General features: G+C 43.2%; 1 protein-coding gene across 25 annotated transcripts in view; it reads left to right on the top strand.

Moving 5' to 3' along the window:
* The window catches only part of SEL1L2 (SEL1L2 adaptor subunit of ERAD E3 ubiquitin ligase), a 166212-nt gene extending 152322 nt beyond the window's left edge, over positions 1–13890 (top strand). For 9 of the 25 annotated variants that reach the window (XM_054674851.1, XM_063803005.1, XM_063803016.1 and 6 more), the window contains 3 exons: positions 3832–4004; positions 12974–13102; positions 13686–13890. In XM_054674851.1, the coding sequence (XP_054530826.1) occupies positions 3832–4004; positions 12974–13102; positions 13686–13808 (425 nt within the window). In that variant the 3' untranslated portion in view covers positions 13809–13890. The remainder of the gene's footprint in view (positions 1–3831; positions 4005–12973; positions 13103–13685) is intronic. The other 16 variants (XM_054674852.1, XM_063803013.1, XM_063803012.1 and 13 more) reach the window with 3 other exon arrangements.
* The last annotated feature ends 5914 nt before the right edge of the window (positions 13891–19804 follow it).

Below are 19804 nucleotides of genomic sequence, written 5' to 3'. Positions count from 1 at the left end.
CTATCTCTTTGTGGTTATAGCCCAGGAGGAATCTTAGGGTCAAAGGAAGGCAGCTTTGGGCAAAATTAGAGATGGAATAGGTTTCTCTTTAGAGCTCCATTGGACCTCCTGCTTCTTCAGACTCCCTTGGGCCTGTTTTCTGGGCACCATTCTTATAAGTTCTTGCTCCCAGTTACTGACCTGTACATTTGGAAGCATCTGGAAAGCAAGCCCTGATAACTAATGTCTTTGCCAGCTAAGAATTTTATAGACCAGGTGCAGTGGTTCACGCCTGTAATCCCAGCACTTTGGGAGACCGAGGTGGGAGAATTGCTTGAGACCAATAGTTCAAGACCAGGCTGGGCAACATAGTGAGACCTCATCTCTACAAAAAAATAAAAGATAAAAAAAATTAGTTGGGTGTGGTGGTGTGCACCTGTAGTTCTAGCTACTCAAGGGGCTGAGGCAGGAGGATCTCTTGAGCCCGGGAGATTGAGGCTGCAGTGAGCCGTGATCACATCACTGCACTCCAGCCTGGGCAACAGAGTGAGATTCTGTCTCAAAAATAATAATAATAATAATAAATAATAAAAAAAATTTTATAGTGTTAGCTGTACTCAGAGAGACTTAAAGATGGCTTATGGTATTACATCTTTTTGAAGTGTCTACATTTTAATAGAAGATTCTAGAAGATTAGAACTTCGGTACCTAAAGCAATAAATTCCAAAGGATGTTATGCACTACATTAGGGCCAAATGAGAAAATTTTGGAAGGAGTCCTATATCACTTAATGCTAGACCTGAGCCCATACAGGGCACTTCCTCTTTTTCTGAGTAAGCCAAGACCATGCTAGAAGGGCTGGCCGCAGCTGAGATGGATGTCCTAGATGAGTGTTCCTTCATCTTTCCAATCAACACTCTCTTGGTGGATGGGAACATAGACCCCAAGGGGACCCTTAAGGGTCATCCCTAAGTGGACTTCAAAAGACTGAAGTCTCAGATCTTAAAAAGTCACATGAGATTTTTCTACTTGACATATTCATGTTTGTTGGACAGTCATATTCTAAAGTACTTAATATCTAGGGAAAGCATTATCTAAAAAGTTTCCTTGCATGTCCATCTGTTCATTCTATATGTATTTATCAAGTACCATTCCGGGTTCTGGGATTGTGTCAGTGATTAAGAGTTCAAGGTGCTTGTCCTCATGAAGTACCTGCCCTCATATGGAAGAGAGAAAATAAACTAGTAAGCAAATCAGATGACAGTGACATGCTGTGGAGGAAATAAAACATGGAGATGAGGTAGATAACTTCTGGGGTGGGGGCTGAGGAGCAATTTAGACAAGGTAGTCGGAAACGGCCTCTAGGAGAGAAGTGGCATTGGCGCTTCTGAGAATGATGAGAAGCCAGCCACGGGAAGAGTCAGAGTGTTCCAAACCTGCCAGGTAGAGGACCTTGAGGAATCAAATGCAGGGATCTTGTGCAGAGGGCAGGTGAGGCATGACTTGTAGGTCGTAAGGAGTCTGACTATTATTCCAAGGGCAAAGCAAAGTCATTGGAGGATTTTACACAAGGAAATAACATAACTTGATTTTACATTTTAAAAAGATCATCCTCTAGCTAAACAATATGAGGTTTCTCTTCAGAGTGATTAAAATATTCTAAAATTGTGGTAATGCTTGTACATCTCTGTGAATATATGAAAAACCATTTGACTGTACCCTTTAAATGGGTAAATTGGATGGTATGTGAATTGTATCTCAATAAAACTGTTACATATATACTATATATAACATATACATATATTATACATATATATATATATCATGCTGGCTGGGTGCGTCACACCTGTAATCCCAGCACTTTGGGAGGCTGAGTTGGGAGGATCGCTTGAGCCCCGGATTTCGAGACAAGCTAGAGCAATATAGTGAATACGGGCATGTTGGTGCATGCCTGTAGTCCTAGCTACTCAGGAGACTGGGGTAGGATGATTGCTTGAGCTTGGGAGGCTGAGGTTGCAGTGAGCTGAGATCATGCCATTGCACTACAGCCTAGGCGACAAATCCAGGCCCTGTCTCAAAAATAAATAAATAAAAATAAAAATACAAATACAAATTAAAAAAAAGATCATCCTGGCTGTTGTGTGAAGAATGGGTTGGAAAGTGAAGATAAAAGAAGGGTTTGAAGCCTATTGTAGTATTGTAGGCTGGAATAGGCAGTGGAGGAGATATCAGGAGTTAAGCGTGTTTTAGAGGCAGAACCAACAGGACTTGATGAATTGGCTGATGGAGGCGAGGGAAAAAGAACTAGGAATAATTCCCCTAGACTTATGGCCTGAACGATGGGGGTGCTGTACTGAGACAGGGAAGAAACTGATGATTTTGTTTGGAGGAACGGGCGTAGGGTGCTAGGAAACCTCTGTTGGGCATTTTAAGTTTGAAATCCAAGTGGAGACATCAAGAGGCAATTATAAGAGCCTGGGCCTCAGGGAGAGAGAGATAGTAGATATAAATTTAGAAATAGTTAATAAAGACAGGCAATGGAACGAAACGAGGTCACCCAGAGAAAGAGTTGAGATGGAGCAGATTGTTGGAGAGAGGCGGGGAGGAGAGGTGAGAGAAGAGAAAAGAGGGAAAAGAAGAAAGAGAAAAAAAGGAGTTGGGAGCGAGCCCTTGACATTCCACATTTAGGAAGTGGGCAGAGGAGTCAGACAAGAGTTTGAAATAAAGAGCCCATGCAGTAGAAGGGAAACCAAGAGAAGGCAGTGCCATCAATGCTGCGACAGGACAGTGCTTGGGCAGATGGGGCCCATCACTCCAGTGCTGCTCAGACGTTGGGTAAGATGAGGACAGAGATGTGGCAATGGATTTGGCTACATGGAGGTCATCTACCACCTTCAAAATAGCAGCTTCACGGGCAAGGGGGCAGAAGCCAGTTTGGAGTGGGTTGAAGAGTCCATGGGAGGTGAAGCTTTGGAGACAGTGAGTATAGAACACACTTTTGAAAAGGTTCAGTGTAAAGGGGAACAGAGAAATGGGGCATGAGCTAGAAGGAGACACCACAGGATAAAGAGAGGGTTTATTTTTGTTCTTAGAAGATGCCAGAGAGTGTTTGAATGGCGGACGGGATTGATCTGGGAAAGAGGGCGACACTGTTGACGCAGGAGAGCAGAGCTTCAGGAGTGACGTCTGAGAATGGGAGGGATGGGGTCCAACTTCCCAAGAGTTAATCTACTTAAAAAAATTAAAAGGTAAAATTGGTAATTTTTTGTTCTTTAAGAACATTTGGCCGGGCGCGGAGGCTCACGCCTGTAATCCCAGCACTTTAGGAGGCCAAGGCGGGTGGATCACCTGAGGTCACGAGTTCAAGACCAGCCTGGCCAACATGGTGAAACCCCGTCTCTACTAAAAATGCAAAAAAAAGTTAGCCGGGCATGGTGGCGGGCGCCTGGAATCCCAGCTACTTGGGAGATTGAGGCAGGAGAATCGCTTGAACCTGAGAGGCAGAGGTTGCAGAATGTGCCATTGCACTCCAGCCTGCCAGCCTGGGTGACAAGAGTGAAACTCTGTCTCAAAACAAACAAACAAACAACAACAACAACAACAAAACATGCATACTATACCATGGATGTTACGCTATAATGAAAACAGTTAGCATTGAGTGTTATATTTGTATTCCATAAAGTATATCTAATTCCATTTCTGGGGTTCTGAGTGTTTTTGGTTCCTTTTTATACTTGGCTATAGATACATATATATTTTAAAGGACTGAAACAAGATTACTAGGTTGAATTCCTGAGAACTATACATGAATCATTTGAGTTATGATTCTTTTTTCTCTAATATTTCTATCAGGCAATGCATTTGCTAGAGTAAAAATTGGAGATTACCATTACTATGGCTATGGGACTAAGAAAGACTATCAAACAGCAGCCACACACTACAGCATTGCAGCCAACAAATACCACAACGCGCAAGCCATGTTCAATCTGGCTTATATGTATGAACACGGCTTAGGCATCACAAAGGTAATTTTGCTGGTAATAATTCAAACCTAGTAATGACAGCTGTGTGAGAAGACAGAATGTGTAAATGTTTTGAATTTCATTGATGTCATCAATGTAGAGGAAGGAAGGAGAGGACTTAACATTTGCCAAATCCCTCCCTTGTGCCAATACATATTACTTACCCTAATATGAACCTTATGAGATAGAAGTTATTTTCTCCATTTATGCCAAGGACATAACTAGTGAGTAGAAGAGATCTAGTCTAGGCCAATTCAACTAGTAAGTTCCTGCTTTTTCCAGCACATGCTTTTTCCAGTAGGCCCTGTCTCCATTTTCCTTCACCTCTGGGCCTTTCTTTCCATTAAAATTTCCACTGGTTCTCAAGCTCTCAGGAACAAGGAGAAAGTGAAAAGAGACCAGAGCTGGATACCAAGGTGGTATTAATCCACAAAAGTCTTATGAAGCACCTACTGTGTACATGACCCAGTGCTAGATACTCTAGAAAGGCCCAAGAGAGTGAATCTCCAGTCCCCCAAGACTACACTTGACTTGAGGCGATGAGTCATATTCACTTAGAAAAACAGCCAGCACTGCAAGGTGGTATTGAGTAAATCTCTTAGACAGTGAGTAATTAAGGCAGAAGACGACATCAGGGTGTCACAGAGTGAGAAAGATGTATTCAGTATCAATAACGATAATAATAGCCAGGCATTGGGTTAAGTGGGCTATGCGTTTCTGTCATTTACATCACACAACCACTCAACGAGATAAGCCCTAGAACTATCCACTGTGTATGCATCAGGAAGCCACAGCGCAGAGAGGTTATGTCATTTGGCCAACCAGCTTGTGGAGCTCGTCAATGGTGGAGCCGGAATTTGAACCCAGCCCTATCTGACCCTGTTTTTTGGTGAAAGAGTGGGCCTCGCATTGAGTCATTCTTGGTGGTCAAGCATGTGAGCTTTTCATTCCTGGCTGCGTTTCTAGAGCCAAATAACGTGGGAATTATCGGCTTTCCTATGCGCTCTTCTTTCTTCTGGTTGTGCTAGTAATTGAGAATTATTGGTAGGGAATTTCCTATTTGAGAACTGCTAGTGGTGCACAGTGAAGCCAAGGGCTTCTTATTCAGCGGTATGGATCCCTGCCGTCCTGTCCTACCCTGCAGCCTGCCTTTTGGCTGATCATTTTTCATTAGCCCTGGCACCCTAAGCAGTGGAAAGAATGTCAAATCCAAATCCAGTCTGTTTGCCCCATTTCTAGCAGTGTAAGCTTCCCATGTTTGTAAAATGTGGGTAAGAATGGGACAGGATGGATAGCTAAATTGGATAATTCTTGGGATGTTATTTAGCCATCCCTGGGCCCCTCACCCATTATCCACCTCAGTAAAACAGATATCTGCCCTGCCCCAGGCATTAAGAATAAAATGAATAAGATTTTATGAAAGGGCTTTGTAGTCAAACAGTATGTAGAATGACTGCTATTTAGATCTGAAGGGAATTAGAGCAACTGCTAAGTAAGGCTTCAATAAGATTAAAGCCTTTCTCTACTCATCATTCCTCATGCAAAACATAATAATATGGGAGAAGCACTGTCTATAGAAGGAATAAAGTGACCCCACTCCATGTGTTAAATTCATGTTAGCTTTCCTATCCTTGGCACCACCATGTTATTCAAAAAGGACTTTGTTGCCCTGACAGCTGTATTTGCACCTAGGTGAGGCCATTTTGCCTGAGTCCCTGGGGACAGGCAGGTGTCCTCTCAGGACACAGAGCCAGCAATGCTGGGAAAGGCACACTGCTGGCCAGTGCCCAGCTGGCGGACTGTCAGAGGGTTTGGTTTTCCTCTTTGGAGTCACCACTGATCTGTTTCCTAAGCACTTCCTTCACAATGTCAAATAGTAGTTGTTGAGACATACGTTTCATACATTCAGGAAAACACTTAAGTTTCTCTCTGGCCAGTTTTCTGTTCTTTTCTGCCAGGTTTCTTGTTAAATCATGGGTAGTTCATTTTGAGCAGTCTCTTTCAGTCACAAGTCTATTTTTTTTTTTTCCTACAGAAAGTCTCTACATTTTAAAAAAAAAATCAGGGACTACTCTTAACCTCCCACTTGGATATGAGAATTTTAGGCTGAGCTAATGAGGGACCATTGCCCTTTGTTTTTATTTGGTTTCTTTTGTTTAGCAGTTACAAAAATAATAACTGAGTATCCAGAGGTATCTTGCCATCTCAGAGTCAAATTTACAAGGTGCTATCACCTTCTCTAATTCTTAAAATGAATATCCTGATAATTAAAAGCCCAAAGCTTGTTCTAATGAAAGCAAAGAGAGTAGGAGAATAGGCCCTCCCAGCAGTTAAGTCATCAAGTAATTAAGCATTTCTTCAATGAGGCACTTTGCAATCCTCTTTATTAGTTAATCCTCATGCAAACTAGTGAGAGAGATGAGTATAATACCACTATCACAGTGTCTTTGAGAATCAAAGAAGGTGATATGGAATAATGCTTTATAAACATGCAGACATTTAAGACCTCTGGGGAAGAAAGGTATAAATCATCTCTTGGTAAATCAATATTAAAATATGGGTCATTATTTTTATCATCTGTCTTTCAGAAAGGAAGTTGGGGCTGGGATGATGCAGGTGAGCTATCCTAGTAGCTTCACTGAGAAGCGTCTCAGCCAGTGAGCTCCTTGTCTCACTGACTGCATCATTGTTCTGGGAACAATGAATAATGGGAGTGACTGCATCATTGTTCTGAGAACACTGAATAATGCCTGGGGAGGAACTGGGAGAGGACCTGAAGTAGTTTAGAAACACAAGCATTCACACACAAGTTGTTATGAAACTGTTTCTCAGAGGGCCAGGCATGGTGGCTCACGCCTGTGATCCCAGCACATTGGGAGGCCGAGGTGGGCAGATCACTTGAGGTCAGGAGTTTGAGACCAGCCAGGCTAACATGGCAAAATCTTGTCTCTACTAAAAATACAAAAATTAACCGGGCAAGGTAGCATGTGCCTATTATCCCAGCTACTTGGTAGGCTGAGGCACGAGAATAGCTTGAACCCCGAAGGCAGAGGTGGCAGTGAGCCAAGATCCAGCCTGGGTGACAGAGCGAGGTTCCCTCTTAAAAAAAAAAAACCCAAAAAACAAAGAAACAGTTTTTCAGTTGATACTTGATTTGTAAGTACTTCGGAAATTGCACCATGAACAAAGCCTGTTGCCCATCCCCTCCTGGTCATCCTTTCTGTCTGTACCTTGGCTCAGGTCTGACTTTCTGCTCACCTCAGCTTGTAGTAAAGACTACTCAGGGGTCTTCAATTCTAGTGTTCTCCCTTTAAATCTGTGACCGAGATGACTCTGTTCACCAAAGATTTGCAATCCCCCATCCATAGTGAGGACTTGTAGCTGGGGTGCACCTGCCTAGTCAAAGACTATGTTCTCCAGCCTCCTTTGGATCCACCTGCTAGCTCTCGCAAGGGCATGGAAGTGGAAGTGAAAGTGAAGGCTGTCATTTCTGGGCTAAGGCAGCCAAGAAGTAGATGGGGCTGCCCCCAGTCTCTTTCCCATCCATCGGCTGAAGGCGCCAGGAGATACAAAGGCTTTAGGGGACCCCAAAACCAGGTGATGGAAGGAGTTTGGGCCCCACAATTACCACATGAAAAAAATTCACCACCAACCAGGAACATACGCTTTGGAATGCTGAATTGGGGAGAAATAAACTTCTATTGTGTTAAGCCATTAAAATTTGGGGATTTGTTACAGATAGCATTATCTTAATAAATAATTCATCTAACAAAGCACTGCCAGGTCATTCTTGATAAAGTATAACCTTTACCTCCTCCGTCCTACCCACCCCTCTATCCTACCCTCTCCCCCAAATAAAACCGCCAAAAAATACAAACAAGCAAACATACAAATAAAAAGAATCTTATTTACTTTTTATTGCTAAATGAAGTCCAGACTTCTATTCCACATTCAAAGCCCCCAGTGACCTGCCTAACTTGGTAATAGTGGTGTGATACAGCACTTTGCCCTATATAGATTCTAGGCTACTTATTCCTTCCGCTCAAAGACCTTGACCTGAGCCCTCCTGAGATATCATCCTTTTGCTGGAATGATCTTACCCCATATTTATGCCCATTAAAGACTAGTCCATTTTTCAAAGAACAGCTCCAATGTCATCTCCTCTAGGAATCCCTCAAGGAACCCCAGATTTTTTTTTTTTTTTTTTTTTTTTTTTTTTTGAGACAGAGTCTCGCTCTGTCGCCAGGCTGGAGTGCAGTGGTGCAATCTTCGGTCACTGCAACCTCTGCCTCCCAGGTTCAAGCAATTCTCCTGCCACAGCCTCCCAAGGAGCTGGGACTACAGGCACGCACCACTATGCCCAGCTAATTTTAGTATTTTAATAGAGATGGGGTTTCACCATGTTGGCCAGGATGGTCTCGATCTCTTGACCTCGTGATCCACCTTCCTTGGCCTCCCAAAGTGCTGGGGTTACAGGCGTGAGCCACCACACCTGGCTAGAACCCCCAGATTTAAAAGATATCTACTTCTAAACCATCATGGTATTGCACTCTGCTTTTCATTCATTTATTTATTCACTCGAATATTTATCAAGGACTATTTCCTATATCAGGAAGCACTGTGCTTGGTTCTGTGGATACAATAAGAACAAGACAGCCTTCAAAGAGCTCACAGTCCACTACAGAAGAGACTTGTCCATAACTATAGTTAAGCCTAAAATGACAGTCATGTATAGGCACACGCACACTTGAAAAGAATTAAAAATAAAGTACCATAAGTATGTTAAAGATTACCTCTTTAACATACCTACCAGCTAACTCAGATAGGGGAATCAGCACTGCCAGGTCCTGTTCAAAAATATTTTTGTACCATGGAGTACGAGAAACATATGACAACCTTTTTACATGGAAGAAATCAGGCCTGTTTAAAGACAATGGATAGGAAAGCTGTTCTAAATTACGGCAGAAAGGTGGGGGAAATTATCCTTTGGGGAAGAGTTTCAAATACATATATGTAGACCTACTAGGTAACATGTATTTTTGGATTCTGCAGAGAAAACAAAACCACATCTACCAAATAAATTATCAATAGACCTGTCAAAAATAAAAGTGATTATGACACAATGCATTTTTATTTCTCATTGGTCTGGTCTGACCACCCATGGAGTGTTACAGCTGAAGCTTTAAACACCAGAATTATTTTCTGGAAAGGATAAGTTAAAATTAGGTATTTAAAATGGCCCTCTCAGAAATATGGCAGGACAGAAAACACATTTCTTAGAAATGATCATAACTTTTCATGAAATAAACATCTATCATCTAGGGAAATAATCAGAAATATGCACAAACAGTATTTTGTGTGTGTATAGCTTTATTAGTTACAGAACAAATTTCTACAAGTAACGAGAATGCTCCAAAATAGAAGCCATGTTATATACATTATTGTATAGTGGTATACTATTCCACAATATACTTTGCGGCCTAGTGATTAAGTGAGAATACTAGAAGCAGACAACCTAGGGACAATCTGAGATTTGAATCCCTGCTCTGCCACTTGCAAGTCATATAAATTTGAGTAAGTGACTTTCTCTCTGTGCCTCAATATCTTCATTTTCAAAGTGGAGTTAATAGTATCACCTGTCCTATAGAATTGTCCTGAAGATTAAATGACAGTGGTAACTGGTACACAGTAAGTATTTAATACGTATTAACCATTATTACAATATACTCTGCAACCGTTAAAAATATTGTAGACTAGGCTGGGCACAGTGGCTCATGCCTGTAATCCCAGTACTTTGAGAGGCCAAGGTGGGCAGATTACTTGAGTCCAGGAGTTCAAGCCTAGCCTGGGCATCATGGTGAAACCCCGTCTCTACAAAAAAAAAAAATACAAAAATCAGCCGGGCATAGTGGCACACATTTGTAGTCCCTGTAATCCCAGCTACTCAGGAAGCCCAGATGGGAGGATTGCTCAAGCCCTGGAGGCAGAGGCAGCAGTAAGCCAAAAGCCTGCCACCGTACTCCAGCCTGGGCAACATGGCGAGACCCTGTTTTCAAAAAAAAAAAAAAATTATAGGCTAGCGGAATATATTAGGACACTGCATATTATTTGAAATATATTGTTAGGTTAAGAAAGCAGAAGATGTAATATTATGCTGAGTAAAAAATTTCTAAATTAAAAAGTATGTATATGTGAATATACATGAAATGCTAGAAGAATGTGTATAAAATATTACCAGTAGTTATCTCTGTACAGTGAGATTGTGGGTGGCTTTTTTTCTTATTTGTTCAGTTCTATATTTCCTAAGTTCCCTCTAATTAACATATGGTATATTTATAAAAAGAAAATAAGAATAAATTATTCAAAAACGACCTTCCCATTCACATGCTCTGTCCCAGTATAAGAAATTTTTTTTATGACATCCAAAGATTTGGGGCTGGAAAACTCCTGCATCGGGCAATTGTACAATTTTCATAAACCAGCTACTTTACTGCAGAAGAATTCTGTATCTTTGAATTAAAAGAAGCTATTTTGAACTTCTGAATATTGGGCAGTATCCACATAACATTTTAGTTAAAAACATGTTCTTTAACAAGAGTCTGCAGCTCGGTTTACATAACCTCTTTAATCACTGAATTTAAAGCAAAATAAACTCAAATGTACCACAGAAAAGTTAAATCTAAGTGGACTGGGTATGTAGTGGACTTCTCATTTAATGAACTGTGGTCATCTTCAAAACACCATCTGGAGGAGATTTTTTTGTTTGCATGACTTAGATTTTTTTACTAAATAGGGTCAAAGAATGAGGAGTCTTTTCTAGTCTAGTACTAAAATTTCTTTTATGAGTTGCCCTAGTTAGCTAGAAGCATTCAAGAATTTCCTTCTCTGGGAATTTTAAAGAAAGGCTTTCACATCACCCCCCAGCCCCAAACACACTGCAAATTGTGAGGTCTCCTGGGCAAGGAGTGAGTTCATCCCACTTTAATGGTATTTCTCACTATTTTTTACTATAAAATACTAAGTGACTGAATTGTAATGCTTCTACTGCAAGACATAAGTGAATAACTATTGACTGCCTCAAAACAAGAAATAAGCATGAATGCCTGAGATATTGACAAAGGCTGCTTTTCCCCGAATGTCCCATCCAAGTCAATATGTCTTTCACGTGTGCAGCATGAAAGCTGTTATCATCTGCAGGGTGCTTTCAAATGAACACTGAATTTGTTGGAATCAGAGACACAAATTAGGGTTTTTACAACATCTATTTAATGTTGCCAGGAAGATTTGTTCCAATCTCCTGAATTGTATTTTAAGCAAGAACATTCCTCTTTCTTCAACAAATCAATTTACCAGACCATAAAGCTTTGGAAAATATTTAAGCTATAATAAGCAGAACACAGCTGAGAGAAGACATCACCCCCACCCCCCGCAAAAAAACACAGTTTTAACAGCGTCCTCAAGGATTCACAAGTATCAAAGCCTAAGTAATGGAGCAAGAAAGACAGATATTAGGATGACCACAGTTTGTGAAAAATTCCTCTTCTTCCCTTTCTTTTGAAAATAGCCCATGGGCACCCAAGCAAAATCTAATTCTGGGACTGGCCCAGGGCACTTTCATCTTTAAAAGCAGCTCCACCTTGTCTACGGTCACTCTGTTTGGGCAAACCAAAAATAAAGCAACACATAAAACAAGGCATGAGTAGATGAAAAAAAAAGCCATGGCATAATTCATGAAAAAAAAAAAAAAGCTCCTGAAAGTATAGTACTATGTCATTTGAGGACTCTGTCTTCAACATGAGAGCCAAAAATAGTTTCTTCATCATCCTGTAAGTATTATCAAAGACCTACTGCGTACTAGGCACTTCACTGAGGACTGGGAATTCAGGGGTGAACAGACAGTCCAAGCCCTTGTTTTTGAGGACCTGGAGACAAACAAATGAATAAATAAATTCTAGAACTTCAGGTATGGTAAGTACTATGAAGATAATGAGAATTGTAGATAATGATTACTAACTACCTGTATTCTGACTTATTTTAGAGAACTGTACAATTTTTTTTTTCTTTTGAGACAGAGTATCACTCTGTCATCCAGGCTGGAGTTCAGTGGCATGATCTTGGCTCACTGCAACCGCTGCCTCCCGGGTTCAAGCAATTCTCGTGCCAAATAACTGGGATTACAGGCATGCACCACCACACCTGACTACTTTTTGCATTTTTAGTAGGGACAGGGTTTCACCATATTGGCCAGACTGGTCTTGAACTCCTGGCCTCAAGTGATCCACCTGCCTTGGCCTCCCAAAGTACTGGGACTACAGGCGTGAACCCCCCTGTGCCTGGCCCTATTCTCCACCCTATTTGTTGGAATCACAACTAGGAGCTGTTCCAGGGGTATCCAAGAAAGCTTTCTGGAGATTGTGTTAGTTTTCTATGCTTGCTGTAACAAATCACTACAAATTTGGGGACCTAAAACAGCACAAGCTTATTATCTCACGGTTTCTGTAGGCCAAAAGCCCAGGTGATTTGACTGGGTCTTCAGTTTGGGGTTTCACGAGGCTAAAATCAAGGCTGTTCTTTATTGAGGGCTCTGGGGAAGAATCCACTGCAGGGCTCATTCCGGTTGTTTGGTGGAATTCGGTTAATTGAGGTTGTAGGACCAAGGTTCTTGTTTCCTTATTGGCTGTCCAAATTCCTTCTCATTCCATGTGGCCCCTTCCAACAATGGCAAGTTGAGTCCCTCATGCTGAGAATCAATCTGAAGTCTCCCTCCACCACATCTCTCTTTCTTCCATCCCCAGCCCTGAGATAACTCTGTTTAAAGGTTCATTTGATTATCCGAGGTCCACCTGGATAATCCATGATAATCTCCCTATCTTAAGACCTGTAACCTTAATTACATTTGATATTGTGAACAATGGTGTCTGTTTACTTACCCCTACAGAATCTGATGGGTAGGGCTATTCTTCTCCTTCTAGGACATTCACTTGGCCAGAAGATTGTACGACATGGCTGCTCAAACGAGTCCAGATGCCCACATACCTGTGCTCTTTGCCATCATGAAACTGGAAACTACGCATTTGCTCCGGGATATCCTGTTTTTTAATGTAAGTTTGTCTTGAACAGGTCCTGAATCTCTGAAAGTCTCCAGTGAGCAACTCTTAGGGACAAAGTGACAAGGCCCATCAGGGAGTCTCTTGTGGACTGGCTTTCCTTTGAGAAGTAAAATTCAGAGTCTTACACTTGCCATGCAGAGTAATTCTGCATGTTCTATTGAGTATGTGTTGACACTTCAGAGTATAAGCAATTAATTCATTCAGCAGATGTTCTTTTCCAGTACACACTACGTTCAAAGCCTTAAGCACAGTGACATGTGCTATATATACTTCTTCAAAACAGTTCTTACCATCAATAGCCGAGACTGGTAGGCAGACGGCAGGTGGCAAGGGGTACCACAAAGAGCTACAGTTTGAAAAAAAGTAAAGTGTCTAAATCTTTGGGGTTATTCTAAAGGTGCTATTTAAGCCCCTTGTGGAAGATGTAAGCAAGCGAAGATTGTGTCTTCCAAGACTGAAGGAAGCAAAGGGAATGGGTGGGAGGAGGGTTGGTGGTGGTGGGTTTGGGAAGAGATGGTGGCTCTGAGTGGAAGTGGGAAGCTTGGATTGTTTTTGAGAGAATGTCTCTTGCCAGCAGTTCACAACGAGATGGAACTGGCTGAAACTGGACAACACCATTGGAGCACACTGGGACTTATTTGTGATTGGCCTCATTGTTCCTGGGCTGATTTTGTTGCTTAGAAATCACCATGGGTAGGATGCAGATCACAGGAAAACCTGCTCACGGCAATCAGTTCACTCCAAGGTATCCCCACTAAATAAACAGTTTCCCATCCAAATCAAGAGTCTGCTGCAGTTTCCCGCTCAGGGCTGTGATGGAAAACGGACAAGACTTGGGGACCATCCTAGAGAAACAACTTCAGACTTCCTGCTTAGTTGAGAAAACCCTTTGCGGGATGCTGGGAACTGGTTACCTAAGACCTTGTTACCAATCTGTCATCTTGGTGACCTAGTCCCACGTTATGAATAAAGACCACCCATTTTCATGTTGTTAGAACAACCTCCCCTCTGTCAAGAGGACACACTGGGTTTCCTGACTCCTACAGACAAACTAAGGTGAAGAGAAGGGGGAGATTGGAGAAGGCAGAAATCCAGATCCCTCAGAATATGATAAAGACACAAATATACAAATAGACCTTGTACAAGCACATCCTATAGGAATGACCTGTGAGAGACTCTGGAGCCCTAATGAGTCACAGCTTCCCAGGGCATGTCGTACCTGAACGAGGGAATGGGGATTGACCCGGGCTCTTCACTGAGAGGCCTCTCTCAAAGCTCCCTTAGTAGCTGTGTTAGTGAACAAAGCCAGTACAGCATCACACCCCTCTCCTCCATCCCTCATCAGAACCCTGTTCTCCCTGGGGCGTCCCCCTTAGTACCCCCTTAGAAGGAGATTATTCCAGCCTCCTAGGATGAAAGCTAAAAGGCCCAGATTCTCTGGCTTCTCTGACAGGCAAATCAGGGGCCCAGGCCTAAGGGACAGGGGCTGGTAAGGAGAGTGTAAGAGGCCTAGGACATATGTCAAGGGCCAGGCTCGAATCCCGGCTCCAGATATTTGTCGTCGTCTTCTTCTTCTTCTTCTTCTTCTTCTTCTTCTTCTTCTTCTTCTTCTTCTTCTGCCTCTTCCTCTTCTTCTTCTTCCTCTTCCTCTTCTTCTTCTTCCTCTTCTTCTTCTTCCTCTTCCTCTTCTTCTTCCTCTTCCTCTTCTTCTTCCTCTTCTTCTTCCTCTTCCTCTTCTTCTTCTTCTCCAGATATTTGACTTCTTCTTTTTCTTCTTCTTCTTCCTCCTCCTCCTCTTCTTCTTCTTTTCTTCTTCTTCTTCTTCTTCTTCTTTTCTTCTTCTTCTTCTTCAGATATTTGACTTCTTCTTTTTCTTCTTCTTCTTCCCCTTCTTCTTCTTCTTCTCCTTCTTCTTCTTCTCCTTCTCCTCCTCCTCCTTCTCCTTCTCCTCTCTTCTTTTCTCTTCTCTTCTTCTTTTCTCTCTTCTTCTTCTTCTTCGTCTTCATCTTCTACTTTTCTTCTTCTTTTTTTTTTTTTGAGATGCAATTTCCCTCTGTCCCCCAGGCTGGAGTGCAGTGGCAAGATCTCGACCCACTGGAACCTCTGCCTCCCGGGTTCAGGTGATTCTCCTGCCTCAGCCTCCTGAATAACTGGGATTACAGGTGCCCGCCACCACGCCCGGCTAATTTTTGTATTTTTAGCAGAGATGGGGGTTTCACCATGTTGGCCAGGCTGGTCTCGAACTCCTGACCTCAAGTGATCCTCCAAAAGTGCTGGGATTGCAGGCATGAGCCACCACACCCAGCCAATATTTGACTTCTTGAGCCTCAGTTTCCTGGTGTGCAAAAAGGGAAGAATAATGCCTATCTTAGACAACTGATATTAAGATTAAGTGGGATAATGGATGTAAAGAGACTGGCACAGGGCCTGGCACCTAGAATGAGTTCCATAATTGGTAACTTTTAATATCCTTTAAAAAACTCATGGCAAATCCATTGGGGAGAGAGCTGAGTTGGTAACAATCTGTGTGGCTTCAGCGCTTTGCAGTTAGTTCTCCAGCTGATGTGCTAGGTGCTCAGGTAGGAAGAGATCTTGCTTGCTTACTTAAAAATCCAATTTAGGGACATGAAAATTTAATTTATAATGTCAACCATAATCAAAAGGTAGGATGAAATGGTGGACATGCACTGAGTTTGGGATCAAACAACTTGGATTTGAAGTCCAGCTCTGTCCCTTAGTAGCTGTGTAATTTTGGGGATAACTTTTCCAAACCTCAGCTTTTCCTCCATAAAATGGGATTATGTCCTACCTCACTGAAGAATTGTGAAGCTTAAATAAACCTAACATCAAAAGTGCTTTATAAACATAGCACACACACATACTGGCCACAGTCATTTATTTGGCCAGGAACGAATCCAGGTGGTGGATTCTGAGGTCCAAGTGTTTAGAATTTGGGGGTCATGTCCCTGACTTATTAGGGAGTTCCAGTTCCCAGGGATGCAGCCTAGTTTATAGAAATGTGCAGGAAGGGGCAGCATCCAAATCGCAGGTCAGGACGTCATGGAGAGGGCAGCCATGCTATGACATCTCACAGGTGTCAGGAATGTGAGCACATTAAGGACCAGGATGAGAACAGAGAGGGGAGCACAGAAGGCAGCATTGGTGAGCCCTGCCTCAAAGTCTGGATGAACATGAGCTCCTTAGAGGTAAACTTCTGGGAATGACTGCAGGCAGGAAAGAAAGGGAGACCTGTCTGGGGACTTGCTGTGTAGAGTAGAACACTGCCTGAAATATAAGAGGGAGGGCAGCCTGAGTTGATATATTTCCCATTTCAGCTAATTGTTCCATGTCAATGTGAGACATGGAGCAAGCTTTGAAAGCAGGAGTGCTTTAGGCAGTTTCAATCATTCAAATGTCCATTTCTGGGCCTCTTCTCCTGGAGCCGCCACGGTAGCGGTTCTCACCACCTCTGTGCATGGTTGGGCATCTTGCAGCCTCTGAACATCTCCGAGATGACTGACAGAGGGAGGGAGAGAGCCTCCTGCCTGAAAGCCACTGATGCTTCTCGGTTATTGCAAAATCCCACCCACTCTATGGGCACACAGAGCCCTTCTTCATTTTCTTGCTTCTGATGCTTTGAATAAAAATGGATAGCCTGTGGGCTACAAGATATCTAGTTTTTTTGTTTGTTTTGTTTTTGTTTTTGTTTTTTTTGAGATGGGGTCTTTCTCTGTCACCCAGGCTGGAGTACGGTGTCACGATCTTGGCTTACTACAACCCCCGTCTCCCAGGTTTAAGTGATTCTGCTGCCTCAGCCTCCCAAGTGTACGCCACCACACCCAGCTAATTTTTGTTGTTTTTTTTTTTGTTTGTTTGTTTGTTTTGAGACAGTCTCACTCTGTCGCCAGGCTGGAGTGCAGTGGCCCAGTCTTGGCTCACCGCAACCTCCACCTCCCAGGTTCAAGTGATTCTCCTGCCTCAGCCTCCTGAGTAACTGGGACTACCAGTGCGCACCACCACACCCAGCTTTTTTGTGTGTGTGTTTTTAGTAAAGACGGGGTTTCACCATGTTGGTCAGGATGGTCTCGATCTCCTGACTTCGTGACCCGCCCACCTCGGCCTCCCAAAGTGCTGGGATTACAGGCATGAGCCACTGCACCTGGCCTAATTTTAGTATTTTTAGTCGAGACGGGGTTTCACCATGTTGCCCGGGCTGGTCTCGAACTTTTGACCTCCAACGAACTGCCCGGCTTGGGCTCCTAAAGTGCTGGGATTACAGATGTGAGCCACTGAGCCTGGCCCAAGGTATCTGTTTTTTAAAAAATCTAATTCTTGGTTTTGTGCAGTGGCTCACACCTGTAATCCCAGCACTTGGGGAGGCCGAGGCGGGCGGATCATGAGGTCAAGAGATCGCGACCATCCTGGCCAACATGGTGAAACCCTGTCTCTACTAAAAATACAAAAATTAGCTGAGCATAGTGGCGGGCGCCTATAATCCCAGCTACTCGGGAGGCTGAGGCAAGAGAATCACTTGAACCCAGGAGGCGGAGGCTGCAGTGAGCTGAAATCACACCACTGCACTCTAGCCTCGTGACAGAGTGAGACTCCGTCTCAGGGAAAAAAAAAAAAAAAATCTAATTGGCTTTTGTGACTCCCTTGATTTCCTCCCCCAATTCTTCATTAAATTGGAGTAGCTCTTCAAGTAAATCCATTTTTTAAAAGTCAAGTCAGGTAAATAATTTTGTTTCTCTGGAGCAGGGGTCCAGAGTCATTTTCTCAGTAACATTCTCCTGGAATTCTTTTCTCCAAAATCTTGAGTAGTGGAGGTGCTATATAGTTTGCTGCATTCCCCTCACTGGGCATCCCAGAAAGCCCTAGAGAAGAGGGCATGGTGAGGCTGAGAAGAGAGGAAAGAAACATTTTGAAGCACCTGCTATGAGCCAGGCTCTGTTTCCATCTGTTTTCTCATTTCATCTTCATGATGAGGCTAGGAGGTAGCTAGAATGACCTCTGTTTAACACAGGAGGAAACTGAGGCCAGAAGAAGCTAGAAAAGATCACGCAGCTGATAAATAATGGAGCTGTGATTTTAGTCCAGATCTAACACCACAGATTCTTTCCTCTATGTTACGGTTCCAGTTATTGCTTGCTTCTTAACAAACTTCTCCAAAAGTTAGGGTCTTAAAACAACAATCACTTCATTTTATCTCAAGATTTTGTGGGTCAGGAATTTGGGCAGGGTGTGGTCAGGTGATTCTTCTGGTCACTTAGTGGATGGGCTGTTCTAGAATCCAAGACAGGTTTACTCACTCAGCAGTGACTGTTGACCAGTATACCCACATCCCAGATGCGGCCTCTTGGCATGGTGGACAGAGCATTTGGGCTTTTTACACTGTAGCTCAGCATTCCCACAGAGAATGTTCACAGAGACACAGGCAAAAGCCACAGCTTTGCTAAGACCAAGCCTCAGAAGTTCCAGAACATCCCTTCCACCATGTTCCCTTAGTCAGGCATTATACTCCGTCTCTCAGTGAGAGAAGTAGCAAAGAATTTGCAGCCATATTTAACCTACTATAAAAGATACTGTTTAAAAATCTACCAATGGTTACATAAATTACAGTACAAAAATTGGCAGAAAAAAAATGCAGCCCAAGCCTGAGCTGCCTGTTTTGGAAAACAAGGATTGGACAGCCCAGTTAGACGCGTGCCTGGCTCTCTTCGTCTTCCCACCTTTCAGACTGAAGAAATGCAGATGTGTGAAGGTAAGTGGAGGGGGGAAGAGATGTCCTCCTCTGTTCCTTAGCTAAACACACACACCCCCTCACATTGGCCGCTACACACACACACACACACACACACACACACACACTCTTGAATAATGCTTAGTTCTTTGCTTTGGCTCAAGAGACATGAGCCAAGAGATGCAGAGTCCCAGCATGGTTGGGACTGTCTGTCTGGGGCACCCTAGGTGCAGGCTCCACTCCTGTGTCTCAAGATTCATTCCTGACACGCAGTGGGTGGGAGACACACCCCAGACCCTCTCAACCACCTCCCATCCTCATTCAATTTCCGTTCCCGAACCCACAGTCCCCATAAGCCTAGCTCCTCTGCCTCAGCTCCTGGCTGAGGTCCTCCTGTGGGGATATGACCTTCAGCATGGGTTGCTGTCAGCCATCCTCTGCCCTAGGGTTCTGCTGCTGGATGGGGGAACACAGGAAATTGTGCATCCTTGGAGTGGAGAGTGAGAAAGCAGCCCTCACTATGGACTGGCCTCTAGATGAGAATGTATCAAATAAATAAATTGAACTTCTCGTGAACTGTGATGGTCGATCTTATGCTCATGTGTTCCCTAAGCCTTATTATGCACAAAGAGCATCTACTTCTTCCCAGTTTTTCTTTTTTCTTTAGAGATGGGGTCTCACTATGTGGCCCAGGCTGGATTGGAATTCCTGTGTTCAAGTGACTCTCCTGCCTCAGCCTCTTGAGTAGCTGGGACTACAGGCACACACCAGTGTGTCCAGCTCCCAGCTTTGGGTTTTAATATCAAAGTTACCCTCTTATTAGTTTAGCACTGGGTGGCACTGGGCTAGGTATTAAAGTGTGGGAAAAACCCTTCCAAACCATCCTGCTAGTCAGGTAGTTACTGACTGGAGACTCATGGTCTAGAAAATTCATGGTTTTGAATTTTCAAATT

The sequence above is a fragment of the Pan troglodytes genome, chromosome 21 (genome assembly GCF_028858775.2).
Source record: "Pan troglodytes isolate AG18354 chromosome 21, NHGRI_mPanTro3-v2.0_pri, whole genome shotgun sequence".
In the NCBI taxonomy this organism is placed as follows: Eukaryota; Metazoa; Chordata; class Mammalia; order Primates; family Hominidae; genus Pan; species Pan troglodytes.
Note: the sequence above shows the minus strand (reverse complement) of the source record. Positions and strands in the feature narration are given on the sequence as shown.